This window comes from Mixophyes fleayi, chromosome 2, assembly GCF_038048845.1.
Source record: "Mixophyes fleayi isolate aMixFle1 chromosome 2, aMixFle1.hap1, whole genome shotgun sequence".
In the NCBI taxonomy this organism is placed as follows: domain Eukaryota; kingdom Metazoa; phylum Chordata; class Amphibia; order Anura; family Limnodynastidae; genus Mixophyes; species Mixophyes fleayi.
The window spans coordinates 316,436,481-316,454,765 of NC_134403.1; the positions used below are offsets into that span (position 1 = coordinate 316,436,481).

The window sequence follows — 18,285 nt, forward strand, 5'->3', positions numbered from 1 at the left end:
GTCTGTGCCAGGTGTGGGATATCCGTTAAGGCTCATAGGAGCACCTGCTGCCCATCACTGGTATACATTGATCAGCGTGTATGAGTTGTGTGTGTCAGTGCCACCTGTGTACGGGTTGGGTACCTATTAGCGATGACCGTAACCCCGACACAGATAACATGACCGGAATATACCAGAGGTGTATTCCTCGGCACACTGATAATACTGACAGGTTGGAAGAAGCCGGCAGCCAGCGATTACGTCACTTTTAAGGTGCACACTCTGTTTCCTGCTGTTAACCTGGAAATATAAGGGTGCGCCACCTCTATAATGTTGTTTAAAAAGCCTAGTACATTGTAGAGGCGACGCGTCCTTAAATTACCAGGTTAACAGCAGGAAACAGTGTGTGCACCTTAAAAGTGACGTAATCGCTGGCTGCCGGCTTCTTCATTTGTCGCCACTGTTTGTCGTCTGGCCTCCAAGCTGTCAGTATTACCAGTTTGTCTGCGAATACACCTCTGGTGTATTTCTGTTGTGTTGTCGGGGTTGCGGTCATCAGGGTTAAGACTACCACTGCTGTGTACAGTGATCAGTGTGTATGAAGTGTGTGTGATGTCAGTGCCACCTGTGTACAGTGATCAGCGTGTATGAGGTGTGTGATACCGGTGCCACCTGTGTACAGTGATCACTGATCAGTAAGTTTTAATGCTTCTGGTTTACAAAAGCCAAAGGCACTTCTTCCCACTAGCAGCTACAATTACACAGGTCTGCGAAATTTAAGGTATTGAAAACTTTTTTAATAATACTTTTATATTCTTAATTATACTCCTGTGTACATCAAGAAATAGTATATAATTTTTTTACATACATTTTTAAGAAAAATCAAGAAGTTTAATTGTTCTTGACATATTTATTGTGAAATACAAAGAAGTATAGATGATATCACTGTGTTTTTGTCTTATTTACATACTAAAATAACACTAAAATCAAACAATAATAGAAACAAAACGATCATTATTGAAAAAATTGTTAAAATCTTGTTTGTTTTTTCTTCAAACTTCGTTTTGCCGCTTTTCGCTTATAAGTTTTTTCAGTGTCGTCTCTGTGTATCACCCAGCAGTAGTCAGCCATCATGCTGACGTCCCAATGACCCTGGTAACGTCTCTGTGTATCACCCAGCAGTAGTCAGCCATCATGCTGACGTCCCAATGACCCTGGTAACGTCTCTGTGTATCACCCAGCAGTAGTCAGCCATCATGCTGACGTCCCAATGACCCTGGTAACGTCTCTGTGTATCACCCAGCAGTAGTCAGCCATCATGCTGACGTCCCAATGACCCTGGTAACGTCTCTGTGTATCATCCAGCAGTAGTCAGCCATCATGCTGACGTCCCAATGACCCTGGTAACGTCTCTGTGTATCACCCAGCAGTAGTCAGCCATCATGCTGACGTCCCAATGACCCTGGTAACGTCTCTGTGTATCACCCAGCAGTAGTCAGCCATCATGCTGACGTCCCAATGACCCTGGTAACGTCTCTGTGTATCACCCAGCAGTAGTCAGCCATCATGCTGACGTCCCAATGACCCTGGTAACGTCTCTGTGTATCACCCAGCAGTAGTCAGCCATCATGCTGACGTCCCAACGACCCTGGTTTCTTTTTTCTACATCTTTAACATCTTGGTGGAACCGTTCACCCTGTTCTTCACTGTAGTCTCAGAGATTATCTGGGAAATGCTCAATATGAGGATTCAAAAAAATGTACCGTTGAACTCATATTGCAGCCAAGGTTTCTGTAACTCTTAAGCATTTCCCTGACAATTTCTTTGTAGTTTGGATCCTCAACATTGCCTAAAAATTTTGAAATCACTTGTTTGAGCGAAGTTCACGCCGAAAGTTCCACAATATTCATTACATGCCCAAAATGTTAATCTTTTATTAACTTTATGATGTCAGGGCCTGTGTGAGGATACCGGCTTTAACGTAACCTGTGCCGCACAGTTGGCCTGCCCGGTACCTACCCAAGGTTCAAAATCACCCCGGCAAATATCCAAAATAATACAAATAAGTTTATTTAACCAAATGGTAGCACAAAACAGCAATAAACATATTTAAATAAAAGCTTGCAACAAATAACACCACAGTCTGGCACAGACAACATACAGGGTATAATGAAAACACCTCAATAGTCTCCTTGTAACTTTCAGGAACTGCTGTCTATCAATCCAAGCTTATCCCCCTCTCTTCTTTAAGGCTACCAGCAAAGGTAGCGGCCTTGAGTCACTGTCACTCCGCTTTCGGCGAACACACAGCTCCCTAAGACCTGGAGAGATAGATCAGGTCATGGACAGTACTCCAGGGACCAATTGTCCCTTTTCTATTATAATAGGATGCTGTTCAGCTCCAAGAGCCAGGTGGCAAGTTAAAACAGTTGGGTGGAGCACCTGGGAAATAGGTGCTGGGGAGAACACTGCAGGCTTCTATTTATTCATATGAAGGTGAAAATGGATGTTTACTTAACTTCAGATTAGAAAACAAGTGAGCTCACTTTATCAAAACTTCTTTGAAAATTGTCAACATACTATAAAGTAGCCTGGCATGACTCCATTTATGTAGAAAACAAAACAAATACTCTTTAAAAATAACCAGGGCACACATTGTCATGTGGTGTGTGTGCCACCCCAGCTGTAAGCAGATGCATCTTGTGACTGGAAGGTGTGCTGGGGATATTGAGACCTACATATGGGGCAACACAGTGGCTCAGTGGTTAGCATTGTTGATTCACAGCGCTGGGGTCAGCCATCTTTACTTATGAAAGCTGCTGCACAGGAAACAGTTGCTATGACTCAAAGTAACCAATCAGACATTTACTATCATTTTTCAAACGCTTGCAGCAGGGGTGTAATTTAATAATTTGTGGACCCAAGAGCGATATTTTGAAGGATCCCACAAAGTTTCTAGGTAGACATCCTTTCGTCATTTACCATGTTGTGAGTCCGCTGAGCAGAACTCTAGAATGTCGGCTCAGGTGCCCAGAACCCTGGGGCTTTAGATACCTTGGACTGTCGGCAGTCACAAAGCAGGCAACTAATTCAGCTGACTGCGATCATTGCACAATATTCCTCTGCAGTGCTCAGATGGGAGCAGGGCCCACAGTAGCACAGAAGCAGATATATAGGACCAGGCAGCTGGGGGCACTTATGTTCCCCATCAGCTGCTTATGCCATAGGTTGAAATGGCAGTCACTTTGAATAAATACAAGGACAATATAATCTTTGAGTATGTAATTGCACCCATTGATGCCTTCAGTTAATTGTCTTTTCCCTTAGAGTTCTATTCTGACATCCCTTTAGATACCATTGCTCATGAAACATGCACAAGTTCAGATGTCCTGTTCACTGAACCTCCTCCCAAACAACCACAAATATATGGAGGTATATAGGTTATGTGTTAGCATATTGGCTACATGATGACATATGACTCGCTGTGCCTCTCTGCTCCATGGGCATTTCCTCCATTTCCTCTTCTGGCCTGCCGTTGCCAGGACAACGGTCGGGATGCTTTCTGCTGATAAAAATCGGACCTTCATTATTATGCATACTTGTTCCAGGGTCATGCCCATAACCAATTGCCGCCTAATAGTTTTATTAGCAGCCTCTTGTGGCTGATTGTCGGCCCTGTGTTTCCTCCTTTCTGATTGGCCCATGTAAGTGTTTAAGGCAGGGAGGGCTTAGCATTGCTGCCGTTTATAGCGTTCAGTTTCTGTTAGCTTGCCTTCTCCTGTCTGTTTGCTGAACCTTGGATTGATTCTCTTTGCTTGTTTCCTGTACCTTGATTACCTGCTTTTTGCCCTGACCTCTGCCTTGCTATCTAGTCTCCCTATTGATTGCCGCCAGCCCGGACCATTTGCCTGTACCTGACCACATTTATTGTTTCTGACCCACAACCCTGGCCTAACCCGGATACCAGCTTGCAGTATTCCGATTACCTCCATCCTGTAACGCGGTTATACTAATAAACCTTTACTACTCTAGAGCCTAAGTCCTGGGGGCATCTGAGTACCTCCGAACAAGATCAGTTCTACAGGAAAAGCAGCTGCTACAGGTGAAGACCTCTAATAGCTTGGTTCTAAAGGCTCATCTACTAGTCGTGGTCATAACATCAGGAGGCAACCCTACTGACTGACAGATATGCCACTAATCAGGCATCCACAGTTAAAAAAGTCGCCTTCGTGCCAGGGCAATCCACCAGTAAAATGGGGTGGACTGGTGGGTACCACTGTTCTCATTTGTCAATACTACTGATAGTTTTTGGGGTTTTTTCTTGGATGGTGACGGAAAAACTGTTTTGGGAGACACCAACCTTTGTTTTGTTTACAACAAGGTGGGGCACCTCAGTGCCTCCTGTCCAGAGAGCAAAAAAACCACAACCAGTTGTCTTGGGTGTTTCTGGACCTAGAAAGAGCCTGAGGGACAACCAGATATTGGTAACTGTGGGTGACAAGGTAACTGTGGGATTTGAGACAAAAGGACTGATGTTACCGCAGTGTGGTCTCAGAGGTCCTGGAAAGACTATTTCTATGAAAAGGCTGGGAGGAATCCACCTTGCAGTGCCTATGGCCTGAATGTACCTAGATTGGTTGCAGGGCAGAGACTGTGAAAAGTAGTTTCCTTCTGCTGTCCCGGTATAAACCCACACACAAACCATGACAAAATACTTGACACTCCTATTATAAAGAAAGGCTTTACTCATTGGATCTTCTCTTCTTCTTTAGTCCAGTAAACTGTGTTTTAAGAAAAAAATAGAAATCACCCCTCATAAATGACACTCAACTTTCTCCGCTAGAAGCCAAAGGAGAGCCCAAGGGCTTTTCACTGTAGCTCAATTAGAGCAGCTTTTCTAAAGCGTTAGAATGCCGCTCTAATTGGCCAAAGTGTATAGACCCCTCATGGGCTGTGAATCATCTAAAATGTATCAATGAAGTTCATTGATGAATTTTGTGTATTATTGTGGTCTACATGTGAGTAGCCAACCAGACTGACTATCTGACCATCTGTCATACAGGGAAATCTGTTGTATTAGGAAGGGCTTTGTCTCCAAAACAGTGGAAGGTTTTAAATGCAGCTTTAATGCACAAGTAGACAGTGTTGATTGTAGCTTTACTGCAACTACCTAGTCATCTGCAATCAACAATCCTTCATTATATGTTAATTGTAATGGTACTTGTCCGATCTAACGCCGGTTATTTCACAAAGGAGCTGAATCACATGGCTATGAGTGGTGGGTGGGTGAAAGTCCCAAGCAGCTTTGCTGGTTGTAGAAATGTCTCCTTAGTTGCAGTATCTGTGAATGAAGCAGTCCACTGATAAAAAGGATATCCTACCAGTTACAGAAGCTGTGTTTGGCTTATTGAGCAGTGGCATGGTTAATATGTGGTTGGTGTTCTCCAATCTGATTGTTTCTCACAGTACCTCCTCACCACTTCTAGAACACGTACATGAAACACATCTACTCACCCACCTCCCATGACTACTAGATAAGAAAGCAGCACACAATAATATACTACGCAGATTTTCACTGACCAAGCTGACTGTTCCTTGATAAAACAGCAGGTATGTTTTATGAGTCGTAAGAATAAAATATTCAATTTACAGAAGCATTGCACTGAAAATGTACTACTATATGGACCTATCCTATATTGTATGATTATGCTGTCAATGTAAGTGCTTTGTGGTATTTAACTACTAAAATCAAGCATATTTTCTATCTATTTTGAAAAACACTATTCAATGTCTTTGGGGATTCAGGTAACAAAGAATAGAAATGCTAAGACACATTTGAGTGATCACTGATTATCATGTCCCTGTAATAATCACAGAAAAGTTTACATCTTCCTAGTGACAAATATACTTCACATATTCACTGACTTCACTCATTACTATATTCATGTTGTGTCTATAATTACCATCCACAAAGTCCCTCATAATTTACTAGTTTTCCACGAGAGTTGTCATGGTAATTCTTCTTGTAGCAGCAAACAAATGACATGGTCTGCTTGTTGTGGTGTTGTATTGCAGGTCCCATATTGAGAGGGATGGCTGGTAATATAAGACTCCCTGTATTGGAGAACCAGTTGACATGTCCAATATGTCTGGAGATGTTTACAGACCCTGTTATGCTGCAGTGTGGACACTCTTTCTGTAGAGACTGTTTATGTGGACTTATGAAGGAATCGGACATCCAGCTGTTGTGCCCTGTGTGTCGGCAGGAAGTGGACTACAGTTCTTCTCCCCCCAATGTTACACTGAAGCACCTTATTGAGACAGTAAAGATGATGGGTGAGGAGCAAGCGGGAACAGAGACATGTCTTAATCATAATAATCCACTGAGCCTATACTGCGAGCAAGACCAGGAAGTTATCTGTGGCCTCTGTGGCACTATTGGGGACCACCGGCATCACCAAGTCAGACCACTCACCAGCGTTTATAGTGGAATGAAGGTATGCATGCATAGTCTTGGTTTATAAAGAAACCTGACATTTGCTGGATAATGAAGAACAGAAGTTATACAAAAGTATATCATATATGTGAAATAATTCAAATTTGCTTGCAAGAATCTGATTGGTTACTGGATGGGAATCTTAAATAATATACAAGGTCAGGTCTGGTTCAGAAAAGAGGATTCTGTACTTAATTCAAGTGAGTTTGAGGGTGCTGGGGGGGGGGGTAATGGAAGAAAAGGCTTCTTTAAAATTGCCTTTAGTAAATAATGTGACTAGTGCCTCCTGTGAGTTTTGAGGATGGCATATTCTGCTCCTTTTTGTGAGACTGGTAGTGTGGTGCTTGGCTCCACACTCCCAGCACCTCACGAACATGGAGGAGCTTAAACAGCTGCTGTCTGCTGCCACTCCATGTCAGCATCTCCATGTCAAAACCACTGACGCCCCTAAATCTTGGTGGCATAGGCGACCGCATTTGGTTGCCTAGTGGTAGCACCACCCTGCCGGTAGCTATGCCTGGAAAATACAATGTTCAGTAAGTAGTATATAGGTAACATCAGCAGTCGCAGGAGAGGAGCCTCTAAAGATCTGCTAGAGAGATGCAGGATTTTTGTAAAATAGAATCCACAGAGATGGACGTCACCTCTTAAGTAATTAGTAAATATCTAAGATATACCTAAGTAATAAATGTGGCCAAGTTTCCAGTTTGTGATGTCAGAATACAAAAATTAAAAAGTAGAAAAAGTGCTAAGAACATAATTTTTCCTCATTTATGACCAATTACACAGACGTATAATGTTCTAGGTAGTGTTATTAAGATCAGGTTGACTATGAACCTTTTTTGAGTAAAGTTCCAATACTTTAAATATATACAATACTATAATTATAAATGGAACACTGCAAGAGCTCTTTAACAAATTATTATTTTTGTTGTATCCAGATTTCATGAAGCTTGCCCCATGATGAGAACCAAGCTTAGCATGTTTAGGTGGATTACCAGTGCCTGACAAGCATCACATATAACCCAGTATATCAGCCTTCCTTTCCACATTTCCAAGCCACTATTCTTATTTTTGTCTGTAGCTTCCTTTTAAAGATATTTTGTGTGTATATATATATATATATATATATTATTCTGCATGAATGCCACATAATACATAACCCTTCCATACTGCTTTACAGGAAGATGTGTCTGCACTGACGACTGATTTGCAGAGAGAGAGAAGAGTTCTGGAGGAACAGATAAGCAAACTCGTCAACAACAAGACCCGTATTGTAGTGAGTGGGGTGCAGTAACTTGGGGAGCACTATAGAAACATAGAATTTGATGGCAGATAAGAACCACTTGGCCCATCTAGTCTGCCCATTTTTAAACCTATGGTAACCTGAAACCCTATTTGATTCTTAGTTCTTTGTACGGATATCCTTATATCTATCCCAAGCATGTTTAAATTGCTCCACCTCTGATGGGAGGATATTACACTTATCCAATTATTCCTCTCCCTATGTAACCAAGCATCTAACTTGTCTTTATCAATGCTTTGTTACATTGCTTACCTGCCTTTAAATCACCTGAAATAGTGACTCCTAGATTCATTTCCTCTGCAGTAGTTTCCCTTATAGTGCTGTTAATAGTATATTTAGCCTTTGGGGTTTTGAGACCCAAGTGCATGATTTTGCATTTTTTGGCATTAAACTACAGTTGCCACAGTCAACTGTTCCTCTAGACTACTTAGATCATCAATCATTTGTTTTATTCCTCCTGGTATGTCTACCATGTTGCATATGTTTGTGTCATCCGCAAAAAACATACTTTCCCTTCAATAGCAGAGTTTGGATTAGCTGGGATTTTGTAAGGTTTCTTTCAATTGTATTATATTATGTTGTAATTGTGTTGATATCTGTTATCTAAGTAGATTGATAAAATTAGTATTACCAGGTTACTATTTGCTAACATTTGGCTGCAGTTTTAAATGAGCAATGTTTTCGATTGAAACTTTCCATTACACAATTTCCTGTTGTGTACAAAATGTCTCGTGTTTGTGAGTAGAGTGTGAGCCATTGTGTGCTATAATGGCCTAACAAATAACACTCCCACATGTGGTGATTAGATCACAGTCACTCTGAGGCAGAGAGGCAGGTGTCCTTGTGGCTTGTCCTTCATGAGAGTTGAGATTAGGCTGTTCTGGCACAGTGACAATGGTCCTACACACACCCTTAGGCTGGGTACACACTACAGAAAATTTCTCCCAATGCGATATAGTTAAAGATTTTACCAACTACTTGTTATTATATATAAATATATGTTATATATAAATAACACTACAATTACTATTGACTACCTATAAAACCATAAGTAGCCAATAGATTTGTCCAAGACAGCTGTGTCCAGTGCAGATTCTAAGTAGTTGTCCTGAATTTCAAATGTCTTACCTGTACTTGCCATAACACAACAGATAAGGAAGCGCATTGAGAAGCTAATAGCAACAATGGAAACCGTTCCTTATCTGTTCCTTAAATCTGTAATTTATATTCAACAACAGAAATACTCTAATTTTCTCACCTTGCACACTGCTCGAGATCAGTTTATGTTTTGGTCCCTGTGGCGCAATCGCCATAATAGTGGGCTTAACCTCCATACATTCTGGAAAACAGGCGCCATTTTGGTTATTATAATGGTACAGGTATTTGCCCAAAGCATTTAGCTGTCTACACATGTTCACTGAAATACCTTTGTGTCGAACTTCTTTTATATATTGTTCTTTTTCATTTTTTTCTTGTTTGATAACAGGTGTAACATTAGTGGTATCAGTGGTATCTAAATAGGCCTTCTCAGCATTAATTCTTCGTTCCGACATAAAAAAAAATATGTTACAAGTTAGGCGTTTACATTGCTTCGTGTGACACTAGAATGAAATAAAGTCCTTCTAGCAGGTACACTACATGTGCTACTGACCTTTTTTAATGTCATTGTCCTCCTGGTCCAGTACTTTGACCATCATCTCCACCTCTCTTGGGCTCATTGGATTTGCTCTTTGCTCTTCTTGAGCATCTCCATCCCCCACCTTAACTTTTTCAACATTTTTTGGCCCTCCAGCACCATCTCTGACTCAGTCTCCGTTTCCATAGCTGCAACCCCCACTGACACCTTCTCCTCAACCTTAACACCCACTGACACTTTCTCACTCGCCATCTTCTCACGCTCCTCGGCGCCAGACATGTTCCTCTGTCATTTTATACACTCAGACATGGACGTTCGTTTCTGCTCTGGACCAATCAGCGATGATGCCCGCTGAGAATGGAGCATTCCATTACATATAAAGGGACTTTAATATTAGGGAATATTCATTGCATTGCACTTTACCACTTAAATGGTTTTCTAAATTGTATGTATGTTACTAAACTTCTATTTTATATGAATGAATGAAGAGACAGTGTTGCCTTCTCTTTTTATGCGGCTTTGGGTGTTAACTATAGTGAAAGCTCTGCCCCTTTACACTAATGTCTTTGGTATATGGTTACATGCCCTGTAAATGATGCTTCAGTGAGTACGAAATTAAAATTATTGCTCACGACAACATGGCTGTAAAAAGTCGCTAAAGGGACGTCCGCTCTTCCCTTTATCGTCTAAAACAAGGCTATTGTGTATGCAGTCCATGGACCGAGCGATCGGAACATCGATCGCATGTAAAATCGATCGGCATAAAAAGTTGGTGGAAAATTCTGTAGTGTGTACCCAGCTTCAGGCAATGATCCATATCCACCCCTTACAAATACATTTCTTACAGAAAGGGATTCTGCAAAACTCACAGTTAATATTCTTCAAGAGAGAAACAATGGTCAGTGTAAAAGGGAGATAAGGAGGTGAGGGCACCTAATAGTGTGACGAATGTACTAATGACCATTAAATATGATTTCCCAAATCCCAGATTTCGTTTTGTGTATCTGTGTGTGTGTATCACTTATACCCCATTCATACTGCACCAAAATCCCGGGTTTTTCCCGGGGCGAGCTCAAACGACTCGGGTCTTGGTGCAGTATGAATGGTACAAGTCTAAAATCCCGGGTCTAAAAACCCGGGTCTTCAACCCGGGATTTATCGAGGGGTAATTCCCGGGTCGGACCCGGGTTGCCTGCACTATGAATGGTGCAACCCGGGTTTTTCAACCCGGGTTGCACAGAAAACAAGATGATTGGCTGTCTGCCTGTCAGTGAATCATGAAGAACTGTGGGGCAATGGTGAGGGGTATGTTTTATAGTACAGATCTGTGTGCAGCATATCTCACAGTGATTCTACTGTGCTGTGTACATACATTTTTTGGAACTGAAGGTGACCTCTCAGTTTTCTTTATTAAAAGGGGAAAGAGTAAAATGTAGTAATTGGGTTTGGATTTGAGAAAATTAAGAACATCAACCAGAATAGAGCTACAAGTACACTACATTTGGAATATAAGTAGTATATAAAGGTCATCAACAATTAAAGGTCATTTAGCCAGTCCCTGCAGCTGTATAATGCTCATTCTTCAGCCACAGAGGGGTCACAAAGAAGAAAGCTCAATGTACATGTCAAGTTGCTGCCTCGTTTTATTACCATAGAGTAAAATTAAATTCTAAGCACCAATAGTTATTATCCCTGCACCTTTAAATCACAATATCTTGGTACACACCTTCTTACCATACCTTTTTGTAAATATAATGCAGGAATCCGAATGATAAGTTCAGTCGCTGAGTGATGAAGAAAGGTACTTAGATCCCAAATACTATACACATTATTATATTGATTGCGTGAATCATCACATCCCCAGATTATGAGACATATAAATGCTGTGTTCCAGCATTAACCAGTCACCTTTCAATGACATCACCATTTTTCAGCCAATGAAAACTGCTCTGGTGATGACTCCCACAAATTGCCAGGGCACAGACTTGTGCAGTATGAATGGGGTCAACCCGGGAAATTCCCGGGTCCGAGGTGCAGTATGAATGGTGTTTCTGAGCTGGGACGCTCCGAGCCCCGGCAAAAACCCGGCTTGAAAAACCCAGGATATTGCAGGGGCGGCAGTATGAAAGTGGTATTATTTAGTTACAACTCCCATGTATTTAGGTTATTTCAGACCACTGTCAACGTACAACTCCTATCAGACCACTCATGGTATTTGGTTTAAGTGTTTTAAAAGCAGTATAAATGCAGTAATAATCTACAAAACAAGTACAGAATAATATGAACCCTTTATACACAGTCATGTAACAAGCATATTACACAATATATTCTGTATTCAGCCAGTGGTAACACTGCAACAGTAACAGCAGACAGCATTGCATGGGTTAAGCAACAAGCCCATTTCTTACTAAACTTCAACCATACATCAACAATGATACAGTACAGCTCTCACAAGTCCACGGCACACAGTCCCCCTGTGTTGGTGGCTGAACCCCCTAGAATCTGAATCTAGGGATGGTAGTTTGATTAAAACGCCATCCTGGAAGACAATTCCCAAGGACACAAGTTTATTTGGTTGACACATCTAGATAATCGAACAGAACAGACACTTTTCCTAATCAGTTTCAAGAATACGTTTCCAACTTCAAAGAACTCTTTCCTCACTACCATTTCAGGAGGTTTAACTCTTATACAAGGACCAATCAGTTGTGCAATAACAAATAAGGGGGTACCCTCAGTGGTCCTCTACTAATATTGATGATGGAGATTTTCTGGTGGGCAGAGTTAGTATGGTTAGTAGTGGGGGGGGGGGAGAGAGAGAGAGAGACTCATCTGAAATACTATTCAGAGTAGTACTTTGGTCTTCTGTCAATATTTTTTTTTTTAAACATAACAAGTTGGATGTATTTTTTCTGTCAGACTTCAAAGTAATAGGTTTTTCCGCAGTTTGTGCTTACAAATAAATAGCATGGACTCCCTCCCTCTTTAATGTTGTAACTGCTAGGGTTTTTCCTTTGCGTGTCCTACTGCCATGTTGGAAGAACCAGAAGAATTGAAATTTTATTTCAGACTTACAGTAATTTTCTTTTTCTGGCCTCTTGACATGATATTGAGCACAATCCCACCCTTTTTATAGTTGGTATAAACAGACAGCATGAAGATTAATTAATAATGTGTCCACCGTACAGCAATTTCCTGTCCATCCACATGACACTTCGTTGTCCCATTGCCATGTCGACAGTCCAGGAAAAGAAAATTACAAAAACTTTTATATAAATTTTACTATATTCTGAAGGTTAAATTATAACCATGCCAGTGATTCTGGCATATTGGTACATCTATTTCTATATAAAAGCACCATGCACCTGTATATCAGCAAAGTCTCTAGACATTTATTAAATATGTTAGCAGGCTATATGTTTGTAATGGCTATTTCAAAATAATACGCAGTGGACTAATCCTGATGTTATTTCTCTCTTCTCCAACCAAATAAAAATAATAAGTGAATTAAAACCCCATCAACGTAAATAATAAAATATGTATAATATTTAACAACCAGGATAGAATAATTAGCTGCAATATGTTAAGTTAATCATTGTTGTCTCTAATGCTTTACAGAATGAATCGGATGTGTTTCAACGCTTAATCTGCAAAGAGTTCCGTGAGTTTCAGAGATACATTGCAGAAGAAGAGTCTCACTTCCTGAAGTTAGTGTCCAGGAAAGCTACAGAGCTCATCAACTGCATCGACGTTCAGCTACAGCAGAAAAATGAGATCCTGAGCACAGTGCGAGATAAAGAGAAACAACTAGAGAACCTAGGAAATGAGAATTATCTGCACTTCATCCGGGTGAGACTTCACTCTCCATGGGGTAGATTTACTAAAACTTCTCAAAGGAAAAGTGGAGGTGTTGCCCATATCAACCAATCAAATATTAGCTATCATCTAGAATGTACTAGACAAATGATACCTGTAATCTGATTGGTTGCTACGGGCAACACCTCCACTTTTCCTTTTAGAAGCTTTAGTAAATCTACCTTCATGTCATTGTCTAGCTGAGGTGATGACATGATACCTATAATTTATTTTATATGAAAAAAAAACTTATAAATAATATATTGCTGATATTTTTAATGTGCTATGTAAAAGTACATGTCAGCAGACAACTAATACAAGAAAATAATGTATTATGTGCTCAAAATCAGGTATTTAAGTAATAATGACTATATAATGTATAACTAAACACAGTCCTGAGAAAAAAAGTACACCCTATTTCAAAATGTGATTTTACTTAACGGGACATAATTAACAATCATTTAGTTCTTACCAAGTCTTAAAATTTGATAAATCTAATATGATATGACAAATAACACATAACATATTTTACTTTGTCATTATTTATAAACTACAAAAATAAACTATAAAGCAGTCATGTGTGAAAATAAATACATCCCACGGTTCAGTAGCTTCTAGACCCACCGGTGGCAGAAATAAACATCTTCTACATGACTTTATCTGCCTCTTACATTGCATTTGAGAAATTGCTTACCACTCCTGCTTATAACTCTGCTTCAGAACATTCACGTTTGAGGACATTTGTTTATGCAATGTCCAACCAAGACGTCTCAATGGGGTTGAGGTCTGGTCTGCGACTACATTCCAATGCCTCAATTATTTTCTTTTTCAGTCATTCAGCTGTAAATTTGCAAGTGCGGTTATAATCATTGTCCTGCTACAATTTCGGCCAGTCTTCAGTTGTCGGACATATGACCTCACATTTTCATGTAGAATACTCCAGTATAAAAAGGACTTCATGATGGACTCAGTGATAATATGCTACAAATCAAACCCAAATCATTACCCCTCTAAAACTGTCCTTGACAGTTGGTATTAAGTTTTTCTGGTGATACGATTATGGTGTTGTGCTTTAAGACCAATCAAATACAGTTTGGTCTTGTTTTTCCAATGCACATTGTTCTGGAAGTCTTGTGCCTCATTCAGATGTAACTCTGCAAATCTACGTTTTATTTGTTAGGTTTTTTTGGAGAGCATAGGCATTCTTCTGGCTGCCCTTCCATGAAAGCCATACTTGATCAGTCTTGGTTTCTGATGGCACACTCATGAACTGTCAAATATAAGAAACAAGGATACTCACCACAATATTGACTGGCCAAAGATTGCCATGACCCTTTTAAAAAGGAGCAGAGTTTCGAAAAACGGGAACATAAGTATTGATGAGGGTGTGTGAAAGTTTGTTTTTACCTATCGTGTATTAGCCTGGCATGGAAGACGAGGGGGCGATACGAGCTTAGGCATCCTGAACCCTTAATCAGGCACTAAACGTAGTGGCTGATACAACTAAAAAGAGGTTTTATTTGTTGGTTGTATGTGACAGGTGTAACTAGGGGATGATAATGACAAACACCCGACCTAGAGAACCGTTTGTAATTGGAGACTTTTGCAGTCACTGAGCCATAGATTAGGATTTGCCAAGCATGTTGTAGGAATGATTAAAAAATATTTCGCTTTCTGTGTGCATATCAGGCAGTTGTTCCTGCTGTATTAACTATATTATTCAAGTTTAAACATATTATAAAATAAAATGTTTTTGTACATGATCACAAGTTAGACGGAAGGGATGTGTCTGTTGTCAAGGGGACGTACCTGTTATTCATTCAGACCTGGACGCATCTTCAACTCTGAATGTGGCGTACATACACATTCACTTATGTGCAACTTTTTCAAACGCAAGATATTTTTAATCATTGCTCCATTTGTTTCTGTTGACAGAACTATGCTGCTAAAACTTCCAGGTAAGAGACGCACATTCATTGTATGGAGATAATGGGATTGGTAGGTGAACAATGAAAATAATGGTGCTTTTTCTCCCTCAGCTGTCAGCCGCCCTTACCACGCTCTGCCGACACATGTTATAGTGCTGTCTCTTTTAAGCCTGGATTTCGGCAGGATGACATCAAGCTCACAGTCTGGAAAAGACTGCATCGGCGGATTCTGCCCAGTGAGAATCTTCTTATACTACACATTTGTAAACCTGGCGCCGTGACTTAACTTTTTATGACTCTGCAGCACGTGCAAAATATCCACATGCCATAGTTATTTATGTTTTTGTGTCCTTCCTCTCATATACTGGAGGTGCCCCTTCTCCTAATTCCAGTGGCTTTTTATAGCGAGGAGAGCGATTTAGTAGGCATGTTAGTATTGAAAAACTATTTAGTCATTCTTTTATTCTTTTCTGCTTTTCATATTTTAACAATTTAACCATTTTTTTTTATTATTTTTATTTCTTTAGAACCAGAGATTTTGAAACTAGACCCTCTCACAGCACATCCTCTTCTTGAGTTGTCCAAGGGAGATACTGTGGTGCAGTGCCGATCACCAGCAAGCCGCCGCGGCAGCAATCCTGAAGGCTTTGAAAATAGCAGCTGTGTGCTGGCAACACGTGGGTTTTCCACAGGCAAACATTACTGGGAAGTGGCGGTTGGTACTAAACAAAAGTGGAGAATTGGTGTGGTCAAGAGCACAGTAAGTCGCAAGGGCAAGATGGTTCGAACACCAGAAGCAGGGGCATGGCTCATTGGGCTCAAAGAAGGACGTTTCTATGAAGCCTTCACATCTCCCAGTGTCTCTCTGCCCATCAACTCCCGCCCACAGCATATTGGCATCTTCCTTAATTATGAGAAAGGTGAACTGACTTTTTATAATTCAGACAACCCTGAGGAGCTGATACACTTGTATACATTCCATGCAGAGTTCCAAGGAAAGCTGTACCCAGTTCTAGATGTTTGTTGGCAAGAGAGGGGAACCAATCGCCAACCTCTTATATTGGAAACATCAGTCAATAACCTGTGATCGTTTTGAAAAAGGAAGTGAGGAGTTATATTATAGTATGTACTATAAGATGATAAAATTGATAAACCAATCGGATTAAGTGACAGTTGATTGTACTGTGGTATGTAAAGTTCACAATCCTAACTGCTTTACAATGTGAATTCACTGAAAAAAAGCTCATTCTGCTCTGTTAGACCAAAATTGTAATGTGTGTGTATGAAGCAATCACATATTTATTTTACTAACAAGCTCATTAAAAACAGATTAAAAATTATCTGATTACTACAGTTAAACAAGAAAAATATTATGCATATGCAGTCAGCCTTTTGATGTTGAATATCTAATATATCAAGTTAATATCTAAACGTAGCGGCTATGTAGTGTTGATGAGTCATGTTCTCTACTACTGCTCTTACCCCTTACCTCTACTCCTTCATTAGACCAATCCATGTAATTTTGACAGTAGAAAACAACTGACTAGGAAATTATTTTAATAATCTGCCTCCTCCCCTAGCCAGAGCCACAGTGGCTGCTACAGGCAGCTGTTTTTCCTGGGACCATGCCAGTTATATACCCAGGTCTCTGGCTTGTGGAAGGGGGCACATTAGTAAAATGTTTTCCTAGTTGGATGTGTAGCTTTCAGAATGCTATTCAAAAAGTGTATTCTATTTTTTGGCTTCCAGAGGTGAAGCTAAAATAAGTAATGAATTATGCTAGTGTAGAACTGTCACTTGACTATAATCTATAAAGCATATAAATGCAGGAAATAACTATTATAAGGATTGCTTACTTTCAAAAATGTGAAAAAGAAGGAAAATGTAATAATTGCACCTAAAATTGGCGAATCTTACACTGTTGGCCTTTTCTCAATATAAATAACAGCACTGTCAGTATCCTTTGCCAGATAAATGCTTGTGAAGTAGATTTAGTTTGATAATTCGGTTAGAAGGACCTCAAAGTATAAATTTGCACAATGATTGCAAGTTAAAAATGGCATGTCTCAATCTGTATGAATATTTTCTGACATACGGTATATGTTAAGTTACATGTATACATCTGCAATGTATGACGTAATATTTGTTGTAATGTAAAAAGATTACATTTTGTATTAAAGTAAAATAATCTGTTTTATTCACCGTTATTCTTAATTTCATATGTTCAGAAGAAGGCACATTATACATATTAAGTAACCCACTGAAATGGGTTGAATCATTCAGTCGTATAAATAAACAACATGTGATTGTGATTAATCATAGTGATTAAAATGAAACTTAAAAGACACAACTTAAAATAGTTGTTTATGAGTCAGAATATCTAAGGTTATCCAGAATATCTAAGGCAATTAAGCGTAAAGGGAGTTGCTCCACTTGGATCCAGATTGTTAAATTTAGATGAACCATGAACAGAGGTGGAACTAGCGAGCTGTGGGCCCTGGTGCAGGTAGGCGGGGAGGAGGGAACTGGGACCCCCAACACTCTGCATCTGCCATGCAGTGGGCCCCATTAACTCCATGCCCCGGTGCATGGCCCCTGCCGCACCAATGGTAGTTCCACCACTGATCATGAAGGTAACAAGTTTACCTCGTCACTCTTACAGACAGCTGAAGCGCCTCATACATCATCATCAGCTCTTTATATAGTGCCACTAATTCCGCAGCACTATACAGAGCACTCGCATCAGTCCCTGCACCATAGAAGCTTACAGTCTACATACACACATACAGAACGAGAGAGACTAAGGTCAATTTAATAGCAGCCAATTAATCTACTAGTATGTTTTTGGAAGCACCCAGAGGAAACCCACGCAAACACGGGGAGAACATACAAACTCCACACAGATAATACCATGGTCGGGAATCGAACTCATGACCCCAGTGCTGTGAGGCAGAAGTGCCAACCACTAAGCCACCGTGCTGCCCTATAGAAGACTGTCCTAATGGTATCTGATACTGGTCAAAAAGCTGAGAATGCAGTCATGTGAGTTACTATTACATCACTGGCCTTGCCCCAGTGTTATTAG

At 40.2% G+C, this 18,285-nt stretch overlaps 1 protein-coding gene across 1 annotated transcript; it reads left to right on the forward strand.

Annotated features, from left to right (window-relative positions):
- Positions 1-6,071: 6,071 nt before the first annotated feature.
- On the forward strand, positions 6,072-17,326 carry TRIM50 (tripartite motif containing 50). Its single transcript, XM_075198190.1, has 6 exons — positions 6,072-6,476; positions 7,659-7,754; positions 13,036-13,266; positions 15,208-15,230; positions 15,312-15,436; positions 15,728-17,326. The coding sequence occupies exons 1-6, from the start codon at positions 6,072-6,074 to the stop codon at positions 16,285-16,287; spliced, it is 1,440 nt and encodes a 479-aa protein (XP_075054291.1). The 3' UTR covers positions 16,288-17,326.
- The last annotated feature ends 959 nt before the right edge of the window (positions 17,327-18,285 follow it).

Coding starts and splice junctions, on each gene's coding strand:
- TRIM50 (XM_075198190.1), top strand. CDS start 6,072: ATGGCTGGTAATATAAGACTCCCTGTATTGGAGAACCAGTTGACATGT. Junction 13,267..15,207: donor ATTATCTGCACTTCATCCGG/GTGAGACTTCAC, acceptor TTCTGTTGACAG/AACTATGCTGCTAAAACTTC. Junction 15,231..15,311: donor TATGCTGCTAAAACTTCCAG/GTAAGAGACGCA, acceptor TTTCTCCCTCAG/CTGTCAGCCGCCCTTACCAC.